The sequence below is a fragment of the Dendropsophus ebraccatus genome, chromosome 6 (assembly GCF_027789765.1).
Source record: "Dendropsophus ebraccatus isolate aDenEbr1 chromosome 6, aDenEbr1.pat, whole genome shotgun sequence".
In the NCBI taxonomy this organism is placed as follows: Eukaryota; Metazoa; Chordata; class Amphibia; order Anura; family Hylidae; genus Dendropsophus; species Dendropsophus ebraccatus.
Genome location: NC_091459.1, coordinates 127,810,980 through 127,837,007, shown reverse-complemented (window position 1 = coordinate 127,837,007; position 26,028 = coordinate 127,810,980). Strand labels below are relative to the sequence as shown.

The 26,028-nt window shown below is 43.9% G+C and overlaps 1 protein-coding gene across 1 annotated transcript; it reads right to left on the bottom strand.

Moving 5' to 3' along the window:
* Positions 1 to 6: 6 nt before the first annotated feature.
* On the bottom strand, positions 7 to 17,157 carry LOC138796046 (cytochrome P450 2K6-like). Its single transcript, XM_069975932.1, has 9 exons — positions 16,954 to 17,157; positions 14,210 to 14,372; positions 9,814 to 9,963; positions 8,127 to 8,287; positions 6,279 to 6,452; positions 3,014 to 3,155; positions 1,210 to 1,394; positions 982 to 1,123; positions 7 to 758 (listed from the first exon to the last, which is right to left on the bottom strand). Exons 1-9 carry the CDS (start codon positions 17,116 to 17,118, stop codon positions 568 to 570), a joined length of 1,473 nt encoding a protein of 490 aa, XP_069832033.1. The 5' UTR covers positions 17,119 to 17,157; the 3' UTR covers positions 7 to 567.
* Between the last annotated feature and the right edge of the window lie 8,871 nt (positions 17,158 to 26,028).

Genomic DNA, 26,028 nt, shown 5'->3' with positions numbered 1-26,028 from the left:
CCTATGTACTTTAAAGGGGTACTTAGAAAGGTAACTTTTTTATTTTTACTTTTTTGCTAACATTTTGCTTTATATATAATCTCAATAAAACAAATGTATCAGGTTTTTTTTGTACTACTCCATTTCCGTTGATTAGGGGGGGATATGTGACGGCCCCTACTTTGTATAGGGCTGTGCGGTAGTACTTGATCAGAGCAGGGTCTGGGAACTGCAGGGCTTAGATATTCCTGCAGCTCCTGACACAAAGATTGGGGCCCCTCAATGCTTCCACTCAATGCAAGTTGAGTAGTACAGAAAAAACGATACAGCTACTGGACATTGCATGCGGTCGTGGTTTTGCCTACATGTTGCAGCACCCGAAACTTTCTCCTGCCCCCTCTCATCTGTGGAAGCTATCAGTACAGACAGGCAGACAATGAAAGTGGAGCTCTGGAGAGCAGGAGAGGTAGGATCTTTCCTGCTCTCTGGACAACCCCTTAAAACTTTATGGGCTAAACTGCATAGCTCAAAAATTACAGACTAGCGCACCCCTTAGAGGTTAGATTATTTTTTGCATTAAAAGTTTCATCAGTCTTCTTGGATCTGTGGAATAGCGCAAATATCTTGAGGAAGTGGAGCTACAACGAATCCAGGACCTGGGGTTAAATCTACCTCACTGACCCCAGGAGGGAGGCAGAATGTGAATTTCTGTAACAGACTGGTAAAAAAGATGAAAATCTCCATTCTTGCTAAATTTTCTCCTGCACATACTCTTCTACCTACAGAATGAAGCAAAGGTAATAAATGCAAAGAGAACAGCAAAGGGAAAGATAGATAGATAGATAGATAGATAGATAGATAGATAGATAGATAGATAGTAGATAGATAGATAGATAGATAGATAGGAGATAGATAGATAGGAGATAGATAGATAGATAGATAGATGTAAATTGAGTTTCTATAGTATTTTCTTACTTTTACGACACCCTGTAGATATGTTACCTGCTGAAAATGGAAGGAAGGCTTCATTCTTCATGAACTGTCCCTCGGAATCAAGAAAATTATTTGGGTTGAACTCTTCTGGTGACTTAAACTGCTTCTTGTCATGAAGAACAGATGACAGCAGGGGAATTATATATGTACCCTATAAAGGAGACATAACAAATACACTATACAGTATAAGATATATTGCTGTCCTATAGTGATTTATTGTAGCTGGGGGTCACTTACTTTTGGGAGATGGTAGCCTCTGAAGTTGATATCTTGTGTTGTTTCGTGTGGTAGATTCATTGGTACAATATCTGCAAATCTCTGGGTCTCGTGGACCACTGCATTGGTAAAGGGCATTTGGAGGCGATGACTATACTTGGGTTGCCCCAATCCAATCACTTTTGAAATCTCTTCTTGAACTTTTTCTGGGGGGGGATGGTATTTCAATACATGAATTGTACTTGAGAAATGTGAGAACACAAAGCTAATTCACAAGAGTGTGTTTAATACTTCTAAGGTACCGGATTAGTCAGTGACTACACATATTAGGCTTATAGAGGGGTGAAGCATGCACCACTAGCGAGAAAGGAGCAATGAGATAAAAATGTGATCATGTAGGATGCCATTGAGGGATTTATTTAACTTATATAGTGCAGAATAGGCTATTATTAGAGAATAATGTAGAGGTTCTATATGCCTTGTGCTTTAGCCAATGTTGCAGGCATAGATTCAGCCATACTGATTCGTATTGCCCTACTGAAATGATTTTCTAATGTTGCCTACATTTTCCATGATGCCTCTTTGTACAGAGACTGGGTGGAGTCCTGTCACTGCAGTTACTCTAAGGAAATCGCCTGGTGATCTGATCACCTGGCTGGCTGCAGGAGTCAGTTCACATTATATGCAGCTTTGGTGCTTTTTCTTACGAATATTGCCATAAGACAAAGTGATTTGATCTATACTAACCACTGAGGTATTTTATGAAGACTTAGCCCGTGTTCTACTTATGTTTTTGGTGTGATTTTACCAAATTGCAATTAAATGTCCCATTTTACCACAATTTGTGCAATCACAAAAAAAAAAAAAAAAAAAAAAAAAAAAAAAAGCTACAAAAATGCAGTCTCAGGGGAGGTATATAACTGAGAATGCAGCAACATTATACATATAGAGCTGAGCGGGGTCTGTGAACTACCAGTGGGTGATGATGTCTTCCTGCAGATAACAGGAAGTCAGGAGACCAAGGACGGATCACTTCCTCTGATACATGAAGCACTGTAATTTTTTCTGTGGGTCAGACTGTTGATCACATGACCCAATTGCAGTAATAAAACACATGGATGCAGTGTATCACAATAGGACTAGTGACGGTGAATGTTCATGATATGGGGGAAAAGAAAAAAAGGAAGTGATACTTCATTATACAGTATTTATTTATTATATGTGCAAGTGAAGAAGCCTGTGGGTTACTAAGAAAATAATGTAGGGTGGTCAGCTGGGCGATCTCTTAGAAGGGTGTGGAAGGGATAAGGGTGGAGAGGAATATGGAACATGTAATATTAGTAGTATGAATATATAGACAGAAATCAATAGTGGAACAAGAGGCAATTACATTTAATCCAACATGGCGGTCTTCTGCTGATTGAGAATAGGACACCCCCGAAAGTGTGATCAGGTGTCATCTGTATCAAAGGGATCATAGATGCCGAAAGGGCCAATGACTTGAAAATTCAACCAGTATAGTCATTGAAAGAGATATGGCCCTAAAGGGGCAATTTCCTTTTCTCAACAGTCTAATTGGCATAGAATAATTATCCAGTACATGATTCATATAGGAAGAGGAGATGGACTACAACCATGTCAAGCAAACAACACCCATCACCCATCACAGTTTAGGATGGTTGGCCAAAAATATTGGTGGGTTTATTAGACCTTGTGCAGAGGAGCTGGGAGCAGTAATCTTTGATCTGATTGGTTGCTTCTCTATACAAGGTTTGAGAAATCTCCCCTATTAATTATAATTATCATAGCTTCACAATGAAATTACCTTGATAGTAAGGATATTTGATCATCATCAGTAGAGCCCAGCGGAGTGTGGTGGATGACGTCTCTGTCCCTGCATTTAACAGAGATCTTATCAGACCATATAAGTTGTCAATGTGAAAATAAGAATGGGGGTTGCCTTTCTCCTGAAATGTTGGGGAAAAAAAAAATAATAATAATAATTGATTCTATTTTTGCTATAGGAACAAAATATAGTTGAAAAAAAAAAAAAAAGATTTGTCCAAGTTCTATTAAGCAAATGTTGAAATTGTAATATTTAAAGGGTTACTCCAGAGACTTTTATGTTTTGCTAATGCATTGCTTTTATGGAGTTGTATTCCTTTTTTATGTAATATCTTTAACGTAAATGTATACTTTCTCTTTGTATACACACTTCTATTGAGTGGCAGCAGTAAGGGATGACACAGATGACACAACGCTTGTGTCAATCAACGTTTGTGCCAGGAACTAGAGTCTCCCATTGATTTTAATGGGGTTCCTTACTCAAATCAAGCATTTGAAAATACTTGACAAGTATTAACGAGTGTAATGGATGAGCCAGGCATGAGGAGATGGATCCTTGGATCGCCAAGGATCGCAGAAGCATACTATGGTAAAGCAGATGACTACAGGACAAAGTGACCTGTAGCAGGTAGCGAAATAACAGATATGTCCATGTGACGCTACAACGAGCTTTCAAGTATTTTAGTACTAGCTCTTCTCTAGAGCCGAGGCTGCAGTACACCGGTATAGAAAAAAGAAAATAGCTAACAGGATCCAGAATGTGATGATGGTTTTCTGAGCTTTTTTCTTTTTTTGCACTTTACATAACCCTCTGGATACAGTTACCTATTTTGCTTTTTGGATAACAGGGTTTATTCATTCATTTATTTATTTATTTATTTATTTATTTTTACTAAGTGTGAACACACCTGTAAGCTGGTTAGAGGAGTAAATTGGATTTTTTTTCAATTTTTTTTTTTTTTTTTTTTGCTGTGTCACCATTACAGAGGGAACAGAGGCAACTGCTTCCAGTTCCATTTTCACAGTTTTGTAGGCACCCAACGGCTGATAATTTTTTGATCATCTGTGGGTTCCTGAAAAATCAAGTCTGATTGAAAGGACCTGCTGCTTATCAACTTGGTGTCAGTTACCACAGGATGTCTTGGGAGGTCTAACTGAGCCTGTGTCTTCATTGGTCACATATGTTTTTTAATGACACTCCATTGGATTTGTGATAGAAAAGGATTATTATTATTATTATTATTATTATTATTATTATTATTATTATTATTATTATTATTAAATTCTCTAGATTACCCAAAGCATAGTTTATCTTCTGTAACCCATTTAGGCCAAATCCTTCTCTCATACTATTAGTCAGCAGTCCAGACAAGCTCTAAGCAAAAGGGGACATGACTTTGGGAGAGGGAACCTATAGCTTCTGTAGTGTTACCTGTATAGTGGTATACACATTAGTACAGGTTGTTCTGCTTTACGAGGAAGGAGTATGTGCCTAGTGTATTGCCCCCGGAGGATGGGGTTTAGGAATAGATGTAGCTTCCTGGCTTGTCTGTCCCTTCCTCTCTCTCACAAAAAGATCTGGAGAAAAACATTTTCCTCTTGCCCTTCCCTTTATTAATCTTTTCAACTGACTCTTTTTTGCAAGTTTATTGATGCATGTATTATTGTAAATCTTATCTGTGTTTGCAGTACCAGATATGTGATGACAATATCAATTTTTTTTTCTTTTGATTAGTTAGCATTAACCCAAGACAAGGGCAATCCTTCAGCCATGGTTCCCTAGGGGTTTCCTCCACTGGGTCCTTTTTCCTCTTCTCAGTGCTACAGGATGAATGTTTATGAGTAATATGGGAAACAGATCACTGATCTCAGGGAGACCAGACAAAGATAACACCAAGGCCAGGTATACATCCACAAACAGCAGTTTTGGGGTGTTGCCCCTCATCAGTGTGGAGCAGGATTTTGGCTTGGTGGGAGTAATGTCTAGTTGATCCATACGGGAAAAAGATCACTGATCTTAGAAATCCTAGGTGCATTGCTCCCTGAGAAATACGAATATGCAAAAAAGAGCATGTGGGGACTCATTTAAGAGTCTCAAAACATGAGTAAAGGATTAACTTTGATTAGCATAATTTTCATTGTTTTTTTTTTTTTTTTTTAAAGTTACATGTTGCTTTGATTATGATACAAAAGTGCTGAGTAAAGGTGATACCATGAATATTGCCTATTCGGACTTTGATACAGTTCCCCATAAAGAGCTGATAAAGAATTTAGAGAAATTGGACTTAAAGTTTCTTTTTTTTTTTTTTGCAGAAATCAATAGTACAGGCGATTTTACGAAACTTTGTAATTAGGTTTATTAGGCAAATATGCCATTATGTGCATTTAAAAAAACTTTCCCAAGGTCACCCCTCCTCTCCTCTTTCTCTCTCATTCACTGCTCATTATCAGGAAATCTCGACTCTTTTACACAGTCGAGTCCTGTCTGTTCTATGGAGAGGGGAGGGGGGAGGAAGAAGGAGGGAGATTAGTCGCCAGCAGAGAACCAAGAATTACACAGCCGGGAGCTGTGTGATGCTGGTATTCAGAGGTCAGTGCTTAGTCAGAGGAGATAGCTGGTGATGTAGCTGTAAATTAACTCTTTGCTGTCCTGTTTTGGTGCCTCATCTCCCTCAACCCCTCCCTTCTCCACAGACAGTCATGGAGACTGGGAGGAAAGCTTCAAACTGTTGTTTTTTTTTTATAATAAAAAATGCATTTTTCGGCTAATAAACCCAACTACAAAGTTTCTTAAAATCTCCTGTACTATTGATTTCTACAAAAAAAAAAAAAAAAAAAAAAATAATAATAATAATAATAATAATAATTTAAACGACAGTGACCCTTTAAGTCTTAAGCATTTGAATTTGTATAGTCTGGAGGAAAGAAGAGAAAGGGAGGGAGCATGATGGAAACCTTTATACATGTTACAGGACTAAATAAGGTTCAGGAGGGAAGTGTTTTCAGAAAGAAATGAACAAGAGGACACGGTGAGAGGTTAGTTGGGGGAAAGATCAGAAGCAACATGAGAAAATATTATTTTACTCAAAAAGTAGTAGATGCTTGGAACAAACTTCCTGCAGATGTGGTAGGTAAATCTAGAATAACAGAATGTAAACCTGCCTGGTATATACGTATATCTATCCTAAGATAATAAGAAGGGAAATACTAAAAGAGCAGAGTAGATGGACCCAGAAATCACGTACCAAGTTCTGCCTGGCAAGGAAAGAGTCGATAAGGCCTCGAGGATCATTTACATCCAACTCTTTGAGATGCTTCATAAATGCGCACTGCATGAATGAACACAGCTCCTCCGTGTTTTTCCGGATCGTTCTATAGCCTGCTAGTAAGATTCCCAGAGCTGGATACACATTATATAACTGGAATGATACAATATACCAGACAATTTAAAAAGGGAACAATGACTGATAGTGTTAAATACTTTATATCAGTCCTAGTTATATTTCTATGTGCAAAAGTAAAGGGTTAACAAAATTAAACTTTCCTAAACTCCATGGGCTCTGGAGGACGTTTTGCTGCTTTAAAAACTGGACAAAGGGGACTTTGGATGATGCACTTCTCATTTGTTAAATAAAACATTTTAACCCAAAATGTCACTGATAGATGGCACTGTAGCTATACAAATCACATTCAATATGTCACCCTTGGTTTTCAAAAATGCTCTCCATATACAAAACCTCCACTAAATGCAGCTTTAATTGCTGCAATGTGCTGACAAAAAACGTACATCAGATCTGACATTGATACAAGGCAGTCATGATTGACCTGGTCCACTAAGAAACCCCATAACCAGAAGTTACATTGGGTGAGTGTAACGCCTGGAGTAGTGGATCCACTGGACCGTCACCAGCGATGGCACTAACCTCACCAGGGAGCGGAGTCTAAGGGGCCGCTGGTTTTCACCAGAGCCTGCCGCAAGGCGGGATGGACTTGCTGCGGCAGACGACCCCCAGGTCGCTACCCCTGGCTTGATTGCTGGTGACGGCAGGCGAGGCGTGGCAGGAGCAGTAGGCAGGAGATGGTACTGGCAGAGGTCTATAGGCGTGACCGCCGATGACAGGCTGAACACAGGTACTAAAGTGTAACGGGGAAGCAGGAACCAGGAACAAGGAGTAGGGACCAGGTAGCGGACAGGAATCAGGAACAAGGACTAGGGACTAGGTAGCGGACAGGAATCAGGAACAACAGGGAGCTGGGCCAAACGCTATGGGAAGCATGTAGAGGCTCCGACACAAGGGACAGGGCATGCTGGGATTTATAGGGAGTGATAGGTGCAATTAACCAATTAAGGGCGGACTGGTCCTTTAAATCTGAGACAGCCGGCGCGCGCAAGCCCTAGGAGGCGGGGACGCGTGCGCCGGCCGGCACAGACGGAGACAGGAGCGGAGGAGATGTGAGTCGCCCCCCAGGGGCCGAACTAGCAGCAGCGCCGGGTCCCTGCACAAGGACGCCGGCGGCTGCATGGGGCAGGAGGAGGCCGCGGCGGTGGCCCGGAACACGGGACGCCGCCGCGGCCGTGACAGTGACATTTTAGTGAGCAAGGAGGCCATGCTGTTGGGAAATAATACCTGATCATCTGTGCATTTTTTAAAGCCTCAATTTATGAAGGGGGGGAAACAAACAAACAAACAAAAAAAAAAAAAAACAGACACTGCTACAGCGCCACCTAGTAGCAAATTTGTGGACAATTTTTTTTTTATTAATACATTGTGAGCACATTATATGAAGTGCCCATTGCCCGATCCTGTACATTGACTTTTTTATTGATTAATACTGATTTAATTTATTTAATGATATAAAAAGCAACTCTGCATGTAGTCCTGAATACAAATTTTCTCCTGTTATGTGGATACAGCTCCTATCTGGTTGCTGCTCCAGCCTCCACAGCAGAACTCAAGCCCAACCCTAACATTCAGGACAAAAAGGGACCATAGGTATAGGGTTATTGTCTATTGAATAATTTCTAGGCTAGAAATATTATATAGGGGACTAAATAAGACATAAACAAGGAAACATAAGTAAAATAACTTAACTAAAACCATTTTGCTCCCCAGGAACTTAGTGTTTTCAATATTTATATCCACAAGCCTATTAAACTGCGGATCCTCATAATCCATACGATTCCCGAATACCATTGAAACAATGATATTGGCAACTGCAGAGTACATGGGCCTGGTATTCTCAAATGGCTTCCCTGTAAAACACAGAAATTTATGTTATAAAATATGTGTATCCTCCCCAAAAAGACTTTATCCGAAATGCTAAGCTTCTTCATTCCAGAAGTGGCGCCACTCTTGTCCTTAGTTTGTATGTGGCATTACAGCTCAGTTCTGTTGAAGTGAACAGAGCTGAGTTGTAATATGACAGACAACCCAAGCACAGGTGTGGCGCTTGGTTTATAGAAAAACAGCTATGTGTTTTTCTAATTCTTGGATAACCCCTTTAACCAATTCCAAACCTTCTCTTATGGCTTAAACTGATGGTATTGGCTATACTTTATATCTTTGAAACTAGGGGCATGTCTCTGTTGGGAGACTTGCAATTGAATTGTCTCTCTCTCTCTTCCTCTGTAACCAGGCACTCCCCACTTCCATCTCCCCCTTCTAAAGAGTTGTCCTGCCTAGAACTTCATGCCTGAGATAGCTACAGGATGAGACTAGAGAAGAATGGGGGTGGTGTTTCATAACAGGAAAAGGAAGCATTTTTGTCTGGTAAGATACATTACAAATTTTCTTATATTCATTTGTGCTATGGATCTATACAGAATTTTTAAACTCACAGTATGCCTTTTTACATTTTCCCCAACTTCCAAAGGATGTACTTTCTAAAATCTATAAACCCTCTTACTGATAAACGCCTTTTCCCACGTCCCATATTTTGTGGAGGCAACAGATAGGGAAGCCCTCTAGTGGAGTGTTTCCTTGCCTTGCATGATGTATCAATCTCATGCCAGAAGCAGGGAAACTGTTTGAATCTCCACGGCACTGTAATGACACAGCTGTGCGGCTCCTTCGCAGTAGTGCTGCAGAGATTTAAACAGTTTCTCCGCTCCTGGTATGATATTGATACATCATTCTGGGTGGGGAAACAGTCCACTTCAGGACTTCCGGGTCGGTAGCACCTGCAAAACACAAGACATATTATCCTTTTATCAAAGTGGGAAGAAGAACTTCAGACCTTTACCCTGATCCTCATAGAGGATTTACCTCTTACCCAGTGGCTATGTCTAGTACTGCAGCAATTGGCCATGCATAAGGCCATGTTCACACAACGTATGTTTTACATTAATCATGGCCGTTGTTGCAATTTGCAATGACGGCCGTGATTTATGCAAAACATATGTTGCATTTGAATGAATGGAATCCCATCTGGAGCATATACACATAGTATACGCTTTGGCCAGGATTCCATCCGGCCACATGAAAAACTTACATGTCAGTTTTCTGCTGCCGATATTCATTGAATAGTTGCCGCACAAGACATGTTAGTTATCACAATGGAGTGAGCGGCTCCGGCCACACGCTCCATTGTATGCATTGTCATCAGAAGTGAAGATCATCTGGCCAGTACTGCAGTACCGGCTGGGATGATCTTCTCTGACACCGGCGGTTCTGTGACCCGGCTATGTGAACATGGTCTAAAGGATAATGTCCTCTGAAAGTTGACTTCTCAGATTCTACAGTTCTTTCTGAGCTTAATATATATTTCTCGACCACAAACCTTTAAAGGACTTTATGCGCTGTACAAGATATGAACATTCCTCTGCTATCCTCTCCTCTAGGCTGGTTCTGCCCATTCCAAAATCCCGTAGGGTGGAGATGGTGAATTTTCTCATCATCTTCCAGTTGTCACCATGGGAAAATGATAGACCTGGAACAGAAAAAGAGATCTCAGATTTTAATGATAAAAAGAAAACCATACAATATCTCCATATAATTTCCCATTATACACAGTCCTGCCAGAGAGCTACTGCCTTTATCATTACTGTGATCCTCATGGGTGGCAAGGCTTTGGAAGTTAGGGGCGGGGCATCAGAGTTCTCCCCTTCTCCATTTTCTTTACATTGAAGCTGAACTGGTTGTGTATACTCATCAAAATTATTATTCATTACATTTAGAGATAAGCAAAGCGAATCTGACAAATCAAGATTACCTGTGAATAGCCCTGTCAATTTGCTCCGTTCTGCAAAGTGAATTCCCGCCGATTTGTTAAAGAAATTAGCAAAAAGTAAATAATTAAAAAAATAAATGAATAAATACTATCTATATTACTATCTGTATTACTGTAACGCCCGGAGTAGTGGATCCACTGGACCGGCACCAGCGATGGCACAAACCTCACCAGGGAGCGGAGTCTAAGGGGCCGCTGGTTTTCACCAGAGCCCGCCGCAAGGCGGGATGGACTTGCTGCGGCAGGCGACCTCCAGGTCGCTACCCCTGGCTTGGTTGCTGGTGTCGGCAGGCGAGGCGTGGCAGGAGATGGCACAGGCAATAGTCTGCAGATGAGAGAGCACGTGACAGGCTGGACACGGGAACAGGTGGAGTGACAGGGGAACAGGAACCAGGAACGGGGACTTGGGACCAGGTAACGGACAGGACTCAGGAACAGGGACTTGGGACCAGGTAACGGACAGGACACAGGAACAACAGGGAGCTGGGCCAAACGCTATGGGAAGCATGTAGAGGCTCCCAACACAGGGGACAGGGCATGCTGGGATTTATAGGGGAGTGATTGGGTGCAACTACCAATTAGGAGCGCACTGCCCCTTTAAATCTGAGACAGCCGGCGCGCGCGCGCCCGAGGAGGCGGGGACGCGCGCGCCGGCCGGCACAGACCGCGACATGCACGGAGGAGAGGTGAGGCGCCCCCGGGGCCGAAGCAGCAGCAGCGCCGGGTCCCTACACAAGGACCCCGGCGGCTGCACGGGACAGGAGGCGGTCGCGGCGGCAACCCGGGACACGGGAAGCCGCCGCGGCCGTGACAGTACCCCCCCCCTTTGGCCTCCCCCTCTTTCTTGCCTGCAAATGGCACAGGAAGCCACAAAGTCTTTGACATCTTGGGATAGACTGGGCCACCAGTAGTGGCGAGAGATCCGTTGGCCGGTCTTACGGACTCCAGGGTGCCCGGCCTCCAACGAGGAATGTCCCCACTTCAAAATACCTCTTCGAAGCGCAGGGTGAACATGAGTCTTTCCGGGGGGTACTCTCCGAAGAGAGGAGGTGACGACTGGTACTAGGCGATCAGGCGGTAAAACGTGGCAAGGGAATGTGGGTCTGTGGACGAGGTCCTTCTGTAAGTTCTCCCGGTGGTGAGAGGACATGACCTCAGTCTTGGGTACGGAGAGAGGGTACACCTCGGCAGAGAAGGCATCCGCCGAGTCTTGGTCTTCTGCCGGTAGGCCGGATAGAGGCTTGGTAGGGACAGAAAACGACATAGTACACTTGGTCTGAGGTGACTTGAGACACTGGTTGGAACAGTCCTGACCCCAACTGAGAATCTCCCCGGTTCTCCAGTCCAGCTGAGGGGCATGTTCTTGCAGCCACGGGAGTCCCAGGAGGACCGCTGGGGAAGAATGGGGCAGGACGTAGAAGGATATCTCTTCTTGATGTAAAGGACCCACCTGGAGGACTAAAGGTGCGGTCTGGTAGTCCACACGGTCGGTAAGAATTTCGCCCGTGACCGAGGAGATAGTCAGGGGCCTGGCTAGTCGTGTCACGGGTAGCCGCCATCTTTGGACCAATGTTGCCGCAATAAAACTGCCTGCTGACCCAGAATCGAGGAAGGCAGTAGTCTGATGATTTTGTCCTGAGGGAGTCCGGATGGAAACTGGCATAGACAGACTTGGAAAGGTGGCATTCACACCTAGGGACACCTGTCCCACCGGACCTAGGTGCGAGCATTTTCCGGATGTTTGGGGACGTAGGGGACATCCCAGCCGGAAGTGGTCGGAACCACCGCAATAGAGACAGAGATTCCGCTCCAGGCGCCGGATTCTTTCATCAGGCGTCAGGTGAGCCCGTTCCACCTGCATAGGAATCTCAGGAGAGGGCTGGGACATCGAAAGGTCAGGATTCTGGAAAACCGGCGCCAGCTGGGGATGGCGACGGGAACGGCTTAGTAGATGTTCATGCCGAACCTCCTCCTCCCTCTCCGAAAAACGAGTATCAACTCGGGTGGCCAGTAGAATGAGTTCGTTCAGGGAGGTAGGCAGGTCTCGGGCAGCGAGCACGTCTCTCACTCGACTAGACAGACCCTTCTTGAAGGTGGCCAATAGAGCGGCCTCGTTCCAGTCCAATTCAGCTGCCAGGGTGCGGAACTGGATGGCGTAGTCACCAACAGAGGAGCTGCCTTGAGAGAGGTTGAGGAGAGCAGTCTCGGCTGAAGAAGCACGGGCAGGTTCCTCAAAGACGGAGCGAAACTCGAATAGGAAGGCCCGGAGATTGGCAGCAACAGGATCATCACGGTCCCACAGTGGCGTGGCCCAGGCCAGGGCTCTACCTTCCAATAGGCTGATGATGAAAGCCACTTTAGAGCGCTCGGTGGAAAACTGACTACTCAAAAGTTCAATGTGCATGGTGCACTGAGTCAAGAATCCTCTGCACAACTTAGAGTCCCCAGAGTACTTGCTTGGGAGAGCCAGTCGGAGTGAAGAAGAAGCGTCAGGAGGTGGTGTGCGCTGGGCAGTAGTCTGCTGCTGTAAGGCGATAGTGAGTTGCTGGATCTGCTGCGACTGTTTCTGGATTTGTTGCGCCTGTTGAGTGACCACTCTGGCGACGTCACGGAGATCAGGCACCTCGCCGGGATCCATGTTGGAGCCTACTGTAACGCCCGGAGTAGTGGATCCACTGGACCGGCACCAGCGATGGCACAAACCTCACCAGGGAGCGGAGTCTAAGGGGCCGTTGGTTTTCACCAGAGCCCGCCGCAAGGCGGGATGGACTTGCTGCGGCAGGCGACCCCCAGGTCGCTACCCCTGGCTTGGTTGCTGGTGTCGGCAGGCGAGGCGTGGCAGGAGATGGCACAGGCAATAGTCTGCAGATGAGAGAGCACGTGACAGGCTGGACACGGGAACAGGTGGAGTGACAGGGGAACAGGAACCAGGAACGGGGACTTGGGACCAGGTAACGGACAGGACTCAGGAACAGGGACTTGGGACCAGGTAACGGACAGGACACAGGAACAACAGGGAGCTGGGCCAAACGCTATGGGAAGCATGTAGAGGCTCCCAACACAGGGGACAGGGCATGCTGGGATTTATAGGGGAGTGATTGGGTGCAACTACCAATTAGGAGCGCACTGCCCCTTTAAATCTGAGACAGCCGGCGCGCGCGCGCCCTAGGAGGCGGGGACGCGCGCGCCGGCCGGCACAGACCGCGACATGCACGGAGGAGAGGTGAGGCGCCCCAGGGGCCGAAGCAGCAGCAGCGCCGGGTCCCTACACAAGGACCCCGGCGGCTGCACGGGACAGGAGGCGGTCGCGGCGGCAACCCGGGACACGGGAAGCCGCCGCGGCCGTGACAATTACTTTACTATCCAATCAGCTGCAGGCCCCTCTGTGATGTCAGCACCTCCCCCTCGCCCTCTATATAAGGCGGTTCGTTAACAGAGGTGGCCAGTCGGCTGTGTGTGGAGGAGAGAGCAGGATGTCAGCAGGCAGTTACAGCAGAGCAGGGAGAGACTAACAGAGTGATATAGGAACAGAGAGGAGAGGAAGGCTGAAATTGGATGAGTGACTGGCTGATCGTGCCAGTATTGTATCTACTATAGTTTTGGGTTTAATAATGAAATTCGTTAAGATTTGATTCGCGAATCTGAACGAGTTTGACCAAAACTTTGCGATGCTCGTGAAACGAATTTCTGGCTGCTTCGTTCATCTCCAATTACATTATTGGTGTCAGTAAAAGTCATCTCAAGGTATGGGCATAGTTTCAGTTGAATTTTACATTTAATTCCACAAAAAGCAGAAACTAAACATGACAACCCTTAATCACGTGAGTAATTCCAGAAATAGAATTTAATTGGTTAAATGGTTGTCCTAATGTATGTATTATTGTATTAATGGGGGGTCTCTTACTCCAGTATTGCACATACATAGGTACTTAGGCCAATATCTTACCCATTCCTTTATCCATCATCTCATATATCGGCACTCTAGCCCGTTCTTCAAACTCTTCGGCATGGGTTATCAGGGCATCTTTGACAGCATCATATCCAGCCAACACCACCATCTTCTTCATGCCAATCTGAATGCTAAACACTGGACCGTAGGTCTCTGACAGCTTCAAACAAGACATAAACCAGTTACTATACTATAGAACTTATATATGCTGCAATGTGACCTTTTTTTGAACCGTGGCCTGGTTCCCGCACACATCGCCGGTCTATTACCGAGCACAGGCCTGGACCCCCAGTGGGAGGAAACCGCCTTTACCTCTATGACATGGCGCCATTGATTCTAACGGAGCTGCGTCATAGAAGGGAGGAGTTTTCCCTCCCACTGTTAACGGCCAGCCTCCGGTGCTTTAGGCTAATTGATCGGTTCAGTGTGCTGGAACCAAGGCGAAGTTTAAAAAAGAAAAGCACTACAGTGGTCTATTCATGGTAAAAACAGAGAAGTGATGTACTGCTGGTACATACGCTTTAAATTGAGTGTATTGCTTTTAAAAAATAACCCTGTCAGTTCACACAATGAAGCGTGCGGCATGCACCCGCATCAGAACTCAGCGGCACTAAATATAATCTGGCCGTTACTGCAGTACTGGCCAGGATGACCTTTTCTGAGACCAGCCGGGTCATGGAATGGTCGGTCTCTTATTAAATGTGAACATAGCCTAATACTGAGTAGATAACATTACAGTAGCCTCTCCTTTATTATCAAAGACATTACAGGAAGTCTTAGCCTAGTTTTGGGGTAAGTGGCTTGAATGCAAACTGCAGTATTTCCAGATTTTTTTAAAATACAGATAGAAAAATTACATTTTTTTTAAACCCCTAGGCGACCCTGGGCATACCCGTACGTCCAGGGCCCTGTCCAATCACCGTTCCCGCTAATAAAGTAATCAGATGTAGCTGTCAAAGTTGACAGCTACATCTGATTACTTGTATGCAGCCATCCCTGGTGTCTAGTGGGGTGGATCGCCCACCCGGGACGTTGTCCCGGAGGAACGATCCACACATCCTTTACCGGCTGGGGTCAGCGCCATAATGCAGCAGCCGGAAGCAATCCAGTGCCTATCTAATTGATCTATGCTGTATAACTATACAGCATAGATCTCAATGAGAGATCAGTGTGCTTATACTAGAAGTCCCCCAGGGGGGCTTCTAGTATAAGGCTATGTTCACACTACGTAAGAGACCGGCCGTTCTGTGACCCGGCCGGGTCACGGAACGGCCGGTCTCTGGGCGGATCATCTCGGCCGGTACTTAAGTACCGGACGGATGATCTTTTCGGCCGCAGAGCTCTGATGCGGGCGCTTCAGCGTGTGCCCACATCAGAGCTTCCCATAGCGCCATTGGCAACAACGGCCATACTTTTACGTAGTGTGAACATAGCCTAAGAGTTAAAAAAAAAAGTGCTGTTAATAAAAAACCCTCCCCTAATAAAAGTTTGAATCACCCCCCTTTTCCCATGTTAAAAATAAAATAATAAATAAATAAACAAACATGTTTGCTATCGCCGCGTGCGTAATCGCCTAAAATATTAATTTTTTACCTTCCTGATCTCGCACGGTAAACGGCGTAAGCGCAAAAAAATCCCAAAGTGCAATATAGCGCATTTTTGGTTGCATCAAATCCGGAAAAATTGTAATAAAAAGCAATTAATAAGTCGCATATACTCAGTCAAGGTCCTGATAGAAAGAACAGATCATGGCGCAAAAAATGACACACTTTGCACAGCCCTATAGACCAAAGGATAAAAGCGCTATAAGCCTGGGAATAGAGCGATTTTAAGGAACATATATTTGTTACCAATGGTTTGAATTTTTTACAGGCCATCATATAAAAGAAAAGTTATACATGTTACATATCGTTGTAATCGTAACGACTTGAGGAACATATATAACAAGTCAGTTTTACCCCAGGATGAGCAGCGTAAAAACTAAAAAAAAAAAAAAACATAAAAGAAGTGTGTTTTTTTTTTTTTTCAATTTCACCACACACTAAATTGTACTTAAAGGGAACCTGTCACCCCCCGTGCCGGGGTGACAGGCTCCCGACCCCCCGTTAGAGCCCCCTATACTTACCTAATCCCGCCGGGTCACGCTTCTGGAGGTGGTCGGGTGATGAAGATCTCAGCAGCTGCAGCCCGGCGCGCGCGCTGAGAGATGAGTCCAACGCTCATAAAGAATGACGGAGCGCTGGACTCTGTCATTCTCTATGGGTGTTGGACTCATCTCTCAGCACGCGTGCCGAGCTGCAGCGGCTGAGATCTTCATCACCCGACCACCTCCGGAAGCGGGACCCGGCGGGATTAGGTAAGTATAGGGGGCTCTAACGGGGGGTCGGGAGCCTGTCACCCCGGCACGGGGGGTGACAGGTTCCCTTTAATGAAAAAATTCAGCCTGTCATTGCAAAGTAAAATTAGTGGCGCAAAAAATAAGGGCTCATGTGGGTTTCTAGGTGAAAAAATGCAAGTGCTATGGCCTTTTAAGCACAAGGAGGAAAAAATGAAAACACAAAAAATGAAATTTGCCCGGTCCTCTAAGGGTTAAATAACCAAAACATAAAAAAGGGGGGGAGGGGGTTAACAAAAAAACTACACATTACCTCTAAGCTGATGACTGGAGGTCCCAGCAGGACAGCCTATTACTGAGGGATCTTGTAACATATAAAATCTATGCCATACATGAGATCACTTACCTCCATTAAAGTTTTATGAAGTCCCTTTAAGAGCACAACGCGGAGATTTCCAATCAGTGGCAGACACCTGGGTCCCGGCGGAAAATTGTCATTTTTATTGTTGATCCAGGTATATAAAATATAAATGGCAGCAGCTGCCATTAATATTGTAGCTACGGCCTCCATTTGTTATGTGGCTTCTGAATGACTCAGGGCCTGAGGTTTAAAGACGTTTATAGACTGGGATAAATGAATAATTAATCAATCTATGAGAACATTGTGAAATCTTTTATTAGATACAAAGACAGCGATTGGTACAGAGAACCATGCCAAAGACAACATTCAGCTTCCCTCCGACACAACTTTTGCCCAGTTTATTTTAGGCTGTTCTCTGGGTCACTTATCCATGTGGAGGCACTTTCGTCTGATTTAGGTATCAATCCCTTCTTGCAGATCACCCATACATGCTGATTGTCTCCTCTGGGGCAAATAGGAACTTCCAGCAAGACACGTTATATGCCTAGAAATGTACCAATTGGAAAAGCATGACCAAGACTTTCAAGTACTAGTCTGACCCCAAGACTTGAACTAAGTTGAACATCTTTGGGACCTCAATTTTGATGTTGGCCTTACGGATTCTCCAGCTGCTATGGGTTGCAGCATGAACCTATTAAGTTACTCTCGGCCCCTCTAGCTGCTGTCCGTGCTTCACATGGCGGTTACTCTGGATATAAGTTGTGTTCAGAAAAATGATACATTTTTCTGCTATATCTATGTATACAATGGAAAATGGGTGCAGCACACACCATGGTATTGATAGTATTGTATATATGGATCCCGTATCTCTTTTAGTTTTACAAGGAAGGCATCGATGAAACTTCTCTGAACATTCTCTTCCAGGTTCTTGAGATGTTCTACAAACGTCTTGGTAATACACTCACATGGTTTTATGACTTTCAGGGAGAAGCCCCAGAAATGGAAAGATGTTTTCGAGGTGTTGAAATGAGAACGAAAACTTCATGTGATGGCAGAAGAAGCTCAGATTTACTTAACCTAGACTTAACAAGCTAAGAATCAGCCAGATTTATGTTATATGCTCAGGCTTGATAAATCTGTTATCTTCTTAGACTGTTTTTTACATGCGTGTTTTGATTTTCACATGATTTTCATGTGAAAATCAAAACGTGCATGTAAAAAAACTCAGCGATAAAAACGCAGCATTTTAAACGCTGCATTAACAATGCAGCGATACGGTACGTGTGAAGCTACCCCTAGGCTGTATTCACACGACCACAGACAATTTTAGATACCATTAAAGTGAATGCAGCCATTCACATAATCCATGCTGCGACCTGTACCACGAAAAAATAGGACATGCACTAGTGCGGATCATGGCATGGATTACCTATATCAGCCCCCCCCCCCCCCCCCCCGCCTGGCCGCAGTGATTACAGAAGCACATGATGTGCTCTCATGTCATCACGTCTACAACTTACCTATTCTCCGGCTTCACCCGGCCTATTACCCGGCTTCACCTTCATGTTCACAAGAAGTGGCCTGGACTACTCTGCCTTCTACTCCCAGGAGCATAGTGGAGGCCACTTCTGGTGAGCATGTGTCCGGCCTGGGAATAGGTGAGTAGAAGATGCGATGACAGGCGTGCACACCGTGTATCAGCCAGGCGGCGAGGGGGGGATCCGGCTAGGGGATCTGTGCCCTCCTCCGAATCACAGCACGAATCGTGTGAATGAGGCCTAAGTTTGGTCTTGATGCCAATTGTGGCCCAAGCACGGTGAAGTACCGGAGCTGAGCCACTGCTTCATTTCTCACACTCGCTGATGTCGTTATGTAACTGATATAAACAGCACATACTTAGGAGCTGCCTATGGCTGTATCCATGTTTTCCAGGACTCCTAAGGGCAGCATCCATCTTCTCCAGACTCCGGGAGTGAAATGCTGAGAGTTCAGGTTCAGAGAATGTTGTTTAACCCGAATGGTTCGGCAACTCTTCTCAACACTACTGGGGAGGTTTTCTATGGGGATGTGAGACTGCCCTTGACACAGACAGACACATGTGACAGCAAAGAGCATTGTGCCAGACTGGAAAGAATACACCACTTCCTGATGTAATTAACAAATCTATATAACTTTCTAACACCACTTGGTTTATAAACAGTTTTTCCCCAGAGTTCCTCCTTTAATTCTCTGAAGAATTTAAGAATGGTAATACAGGAACATTGTGTCATCTAGGTTTTATATTTAACTTTACAATTAAAGGACACCAAGGGACGCTAAAAATTGTTGGACAGATTAGATAACAATTGACAGATCTGTTATAATGTAAGATATAAGTTCCCAAGAAGTAAACATGCATGGTGTACTCAGGTTGAACTCTCAAAGTATTGTTGGTTGTTGATTTATTAAAGGTGAACCATAGAGGAACCCCCCGGCAAGGACGGATTTACTGCTTTGTACTTTGATACTGCAGGTCCTGAGGGTACAGTAAGAGATACAGGAGTTCAATGGTCACTATCCTTCGGACCCCGCATTATATTTGGTTGGAGTTAAGGCCGTATTACACGGCACAATAATAATGGGGAAACGAGCAGTGACCTGTCAGGTCAGCGATTGCTTCCTTCTCATTCCCCAGTGCCCAAAATAGTCTCCAATTGTCATTTGGTACGCTAATAGAAAGGTCTTTGTTGGAAGCAGAGACAAAGTGGGAGATTTATAAAGGTTACGGCCGGGGAGTGCGCAACAGAGAAGGTGCATATTTGCCCCATCTCCCTGGCGTATGCCTGCTGCATCCCATGCTCGCCCAATGGGTGGGCAGGGTGGGGTCAGGGGACGTGGCAAGGCGTGGTAGAAATCTATATCTAGATTTATTGCGCAGGGTCGGGTGCACAGCTGTTTGTATTCACTAAGAGGCGTGTTCCCTTATAGTTAATCCAGCCAGGAAAAGGGGGGAGGGGCCTTATTTAAGGCATTGTAGGAGAACACCGGTCTTGATAAATCCCCTCCCCCCCAAGGTGAGCAAAATTTTTTAAGGCGTCCCCTCTCTCCAAGCTCTTCAGCATGGCTGACAAGTGCATCTCTCACGGTCTCATATCCCACAAGGACCACCATTATTTTCATGCCCATATTAAAGGTGAATATTTCTTTTCAAGATTAAAAATAATGGCTTAAAATATTACGGTTGTTTCCAGTCACTTTTGCCATATTCTCAGATATGTAAAAGATTATACGTAAGTAGGTTCCTATGCTGCTAAAAGATGCAGAGTGTAAACATATACTTAAAGTGTCACTGTTGCCTTTTTTCTGCAGAAATCAATAGTACGGGCGATTTTAAGTAACTTTTTAATTGGGTTTATAAACCGGAAAATGCATTTTTATTATAAAAAGCAGTTTAAAGCTCTCTATCCTCCCCTCCCCCTACTGAGCCCATGGTTTTCTATATAGAGGGGATGGGTGGAGGGAGATGAGGCACCAAAACAGGACAACATAGTTAATTTACAGCTACATCTCTGGGCTATCTAGTCTGAAGTCAACACTGACCTCTCTCACCTCTGAATACCGGCTTTCACACAGCTCCCACTGTGTAATCCTTTGCTCTCTGCTGGCAACTAATCTCCCTCCTTCCCCCTCCCCTCTCCATAGATTACACAGGGCTCGACAAATGTAAAAGAGTCAAGGTTTCCTGATAATGAGCAGTGAATGAGAGAGGGGGGGGGGAGGGGCTAGGGAAAGTCTTTTTAAATGCAGATAATGGCATATTTGCCTAATAAATCCAATTACAAAGTTTCTTAAAATCGCCTGTATTATTGCATTATTACTGCATTAAAAAAAAAAAAAAACAACAACAACAGTGACACTTTAAGTCAGGTGTTAAGACTGTTGCCCTACCAATCGTCTCTCTATATGTGGGTCCTACAAATGTGCTCAGTCCAGATGATTTTTATGTAACTATATTTTTAAAACTTCAACTTTATCATCATTTATCACTGACCAAACATATGCTATAAAAACTTTTCTGAATTGTGACGGCACGTATATTGTGTACCTGGCAAAAAGTACAATATGTAGGCAGCGCAAAACACTGGCTGAAAATCCCATTAGAGGAACATATTAGGGATGCAGGATCTCAAATATGCTCATTTCTGTACGAGAAATTAGCAAAAGTAAAAGGAAGAAATTATTATGGTTCAAAGGAGATGTTAAAGCTATAATGAAGGGGGAAAAAGTCATACAATAGGAGATATAAAGAGACTGGAAGTGTAGCTGACAGAGAGGGGTATAAAATTACAAAGAAGGAGGCAAAGCTTCAAAGTAGGAAGAATTAGTAAAATTTGTTTAGGAGTTCTCTTGAGAAAAAAAAAATGTTTTCAAATGAACTGGTGCCAGAAAAAAATATACAGCTTTGTAAATTACTTCTATTTAAAAATCTCATTTCTTCCAGTACTTATCAACTGCTGTATGTCCTGCAAGAAGCTGTGTTTTGTCTTTCGTCTTAAACAGGTTGTGTGTGGTTTTACAACTTAGCTGTATTCACTTAAATAGAACTGAGCTGCGATACCACACACAAACTGAGAAAAAAATATACATATTTTTTCAATTCTGGATAAACCCTTTTAATGCATTTGCCCCATTATTCTCCCCTGAACTGTATTAGGTGATTTTTTTTTTACTTCTTTGTTCTTTTAAATAAAATACATAACCAGTGCATCATAAGCCAAGTGTACCTTGCCCTTAAACACTGGTTTTGTACTCTTTTTCTGCTGCCAAATTTATGTGTACCAGCCTACAAAAAAAAAGACTTTGGAATTAACTTTGCATTAGAGAACAGGAAAGGTTGTCACAGACAGTTATAACTTGAAATGCATGACCCTCCCCATGCTGTACATTTGTGTAATAAAATTCTCTTCTTCACGGCCTATAGGCCATGTTCACACAATGTTTTTCCTACTCTGTTTAAAATAACGTCTGTCATTGCACTGTTTGGCCGTCTGTCAGTGCAATGACGGCTGCTGGTATATTATTCTACTTTAGATGGACCTGGTTGCCCTTTGGATGTGACTGGCTCAGTTGCCCCTAGCAACCAATCAGATTCCACCTTTCATTCCTCACAGACTCTTTAGAAAATGAAAGGTGGAATCTGATTGGTTGCTAGGGGCAACTGAGCCAGTTTCACTTTACACCATGTTTGATAAATCTCCCCCTGTGTGCATTGGACGTCCGTCATTCCATTAAACTTAGTGCATTGATTTGAAGTGAATTAACCCCTCGGCGAACCTGGGCGTACCTGTACGTCCAGGGCCGTCTACAGGTGTTCAGAGCGGGGCCGCGCTCTGAACCGACGCGGTCTTGGGTGCCGCATGTAGCCCTGGACCACGGCTATTAGCGGGCACGGTCCGATCCCCGTGCCCGCTAATAAGGTCATCGGATGCAGCCGTTCCCTGGTGTCTAGTGGGGTGGATCGCTCCTCTGAGCAATCCACACGTCCGTCTCGGGCTGCGGTCTGCACCTTAATGGCGCTGATCCCGGCTTGGCACTCGGTTGCTTCCAGCTGAAGAGGCCGGAAACCAATCGAGTGCCGATCTCATTAATCTATGCTGTATTCCTATACAGCATAGATCTCAGTGAGAGATCAGTGTGCTAATACTAGAAGTCCCCCAGGGGGAATAACCCTAACCCCAGGGGGAATTACCCTAATCCCAGGGGGGCTTTAAGTATATGTGTAAAATAAATAAATTGTCATTATTAATAAAAAAAGCCCCCTCCCCTAATAAAAGTTGGAATCACCCCCCTTTTCCCATGTTACAAATAAAAATAAATAAACATGTTTGCTATCACCGCTTGCGTAATCGCCCAATCTATTAATTACTCACTTTCCTGATCTCGCACGGTAAACGGCGTCAGCGCAAAAATAATCCTAAAGTGCAAAATTTGCCATTTTTGGTCGCATCAAATCCAGAAAAAAATTTAATAAAAAGCGAACAAAAAGTCGTATATGCGCAATCAAGGTACCGATAGAAAGAACACATTATGGCGCAAAAAATGACACCTCACACAGCCCCATAGACCAAAGGATAAAAGCGCTATAAGCCTGGGAATGGAGCGAATTTAAGGAACATATATTTGTTAACAATGGTTATGAATTTTTTACAGGCCATCAGATACAAAAGTTATACATGTTATATATCGTTGTAATCATAACGACTTGAGGAACATTTATAACAAGTCAGTTTTACCCCAGGGCGAACGGCATAAAAAAAATTCCCTGCAAATAATAGAAATGCGGGTTGTTTTTTTTTTTGTTTTTTTTTCAATTTCACCACACATTAAATTTTTTCTTACTTTTTCAGTGTACTTTAAGAAAAAAATTCAGCCTGTCATTGCAAAGTACAATTAGGGGCGCAAAAAATAAGGGCTCATGTGGGTTTTAGGTGAAACAATACAAGTGCTATGGCCTTTTAAGCACAAGGAGGAAAAAAAGAAAACGCAAAAATTGAAATTGGCCCGGGCCTCTAAGGGTTAAAATGCGGCAATAACGGACTTCTTTTTAAATAGAGAAAGCGTCCGCCTTTTCTCTTTTTTGGACATTGTGTGAACGTAGCCATAGAAGGTAATACAAGGACATAGGTGGAGCTGTATACAGAGCGATGTGCTGAGGACAAGCTGCAGCTTCACCTGGGAGGAGCAGAGAGTGCAGCTCAGGTGAGCGAGAAATTGTTAGGAACGGGACAGGTTGTTATGTATCTATGCTAAGATGTATATATGTAGCAGAGCTGTGTTTGTTACTATCAGTTACTATTAGGTCTAATGCACATGTCCGTGCACATATGTGTTTCTGTGGGCGTGTACTTTAGCCTTTAGTCTTTTTTAAAACACACTATACCAAATAACTCAAATTACTACTTATAACAAATTTATCCTCCCCCCCTCCCCATGATGGATTCAGCCCTTTTTCTACTTAATCTATTTAAAGGGGTTATCCAGGATTAGGCTGCGTTTACACGAAGCGGTAATTCGCCCAATCGATCATTTAACGATTCTGAAGCAACAATTTGGTTTTTATAACGATCAGCGTTTAGACGAATAAATTGTTAGAAAAATCGTAAGAAAATTCGTAAGAAAAATCGTTATTGCAATTGTTTTTAAGATCGCTTAAGCCCATCTTATACATAGGGTGAACCTTTGAAAGACTGTTTACACAAAATGATCAGCAAATTTTTAGCGAACGATCAACGACGAATTGAGAACATGTTGAAAGATCAAAATGAATGATTTGTCACTCATCACTTGATTGTTTGCTGTGTTTACATGGAACGATTATCGCTCAAATGCGATCTTTCTTGCGAAAATTCGAACGATAATCGTTCCGTGTAAACGCAGCATTAGAGAAACATATCTGTTTTTTATTAGCAATAGTATCACACCTGTCCCAAGGTTGTGAGTGATAGAACTTGTCTCCATTGTCTTGTCTCAATGTAATTAAGCTGTAATATCAAATAAAAACTGAGGACAAGAGTAGTGCTGTTGCTGGGAGAAAGCCGCCATGTTTCCCTAATCCAGGATAATTTCTTTAACCTGTTCCCAACCAAGGATGCAAACCCATCAGGAATGTACATTTACGCCCTTGAATAAAACGGACACAAGAGCTGCGCCCACTCCACCCATAGTGGGTGCTGGCTGTCATTAATAGCCACAACTGCCGAGACCCGGGCCAAGCCTAGATCATGGCAGTTAACCCTATAGATGCTGCGACAGTATCCTTTTACTGATCTATATCTATAGAGAAGAGCAAATCTCAAAAAAAAGACAAATTTGGTCAGCTCTCCTAGAAAACCATTAACACTAGGCAGGAGCACGTTGCTATGGCTGAAATAGCAAACACACAAAAATTCTCACCACAATGGCAAGATACAGACCCACTACAGACATGAAAATAGTTAAAAGCAGCCCCCCCCAACTGCTAAACAAATTCCCACAAAACCTCAAAAACGCTTGGGTTTATCCGAACCAGAACGCTCATTATTCAATTATTGGAGGCTGAAGAACCTGGATCCAGCCCTGAGGCTGCCTGAAAAACGTGGATATAACCATAGGCCGTAGGCTGCATCCATGTTGTCCAGGACTCCCTAGGGCTGCATCCAACTTCTTCAACCACCGGTAATTAAATACAGAGCATTCCAGTTTGGATAAACCCAAGGATGCTCGAGGTTCGCTCACCTCTAAATGCTATGACATTGCCTGAATCAGTTATATTGATACTCTGCTAGTAGGGGCTGCATGAGGCAAACTCTACTAGCAGACTTACTATAGTGGGCACAGAGGCCTAGTAAGGACTCTGGATCCCATAGTAACAATTACACCTTGCAGTCAAGCTACGGTGGTGTCAATTGGACACTTGACAGGTACAGCACCTTTCACTAAGCTATTTAAATGCAACTAGGGATGGTCCGAACCTGGCGAGGTTCGGGTTCGTACGAACCTGAACTCTCGGCAATGATTCCCACTGTCTTCCACCTCCGTGGAGAGGGTGGATACAGCCTGTGGCTGTATCCTAGTTTTCCAGGCGGTCCTCCGGCTGTATCCACCCGCTGCACGGAGCGGGCAGACAGCAGGAATCATTGCCGAGAGTTCAGGTTCGTACGAACCCAAACCTCAGCAGGTTCCGACCATCCCTAAATGCAATGATAGATGTGGACCGAGTAAAGGGTTAAACGACCAACAATTCCTGAGCCCACTTCATCTGCCACATTAATTTACATGAAGTATATAGAAGGGGTTAAACTACATGATCTCCTCTACATCTGATCACTTATGCTTCCATTCTGCACACTTGTAATATTATATCTCACCGCCCATAATCCTATCACACCTTAGTACAAAATCACTCAAACTGGGAAGAAGCATTGCATACCAACTCAGCCTGAGGCATCCGTATAATTCAGCTCTGCTACTACGCTTCTACGGATTTATAAAAAGTAAGTGAACCTCTATGTTAATGACTTCGACTGCAGCTATGTTTCAGTTGAGGAGATGAGATTATGAGTTTTCTACTGATATTTGTCCATTAGAGACAAATAAAACCTG

Bases quoted from the DNA above. Each gene is read 5' to 3' on its own strand.
- LOC138796046 (XM_069975932.1), bottom strand. From the start codon at position 17,118: ATGGAGGCCGTAGCTACAATATTAATGGCAGCTGCTGCCATTTATATT. The intron at 14,373-16,953 runs GTAAGTGATCTC...TCTTGTTTGAAG, and splicing joins TTCATAAAACTTTAATGGAG to CTGTCAGAGACCTACGGTCC. The intron at 3,156-6,278 runs GTACGTGATTTC...CCAACATTTCAG, and splicing joins TCCTTGCCAGGCAGAACTTG to GAGAAAGGCAACCCCCATTC.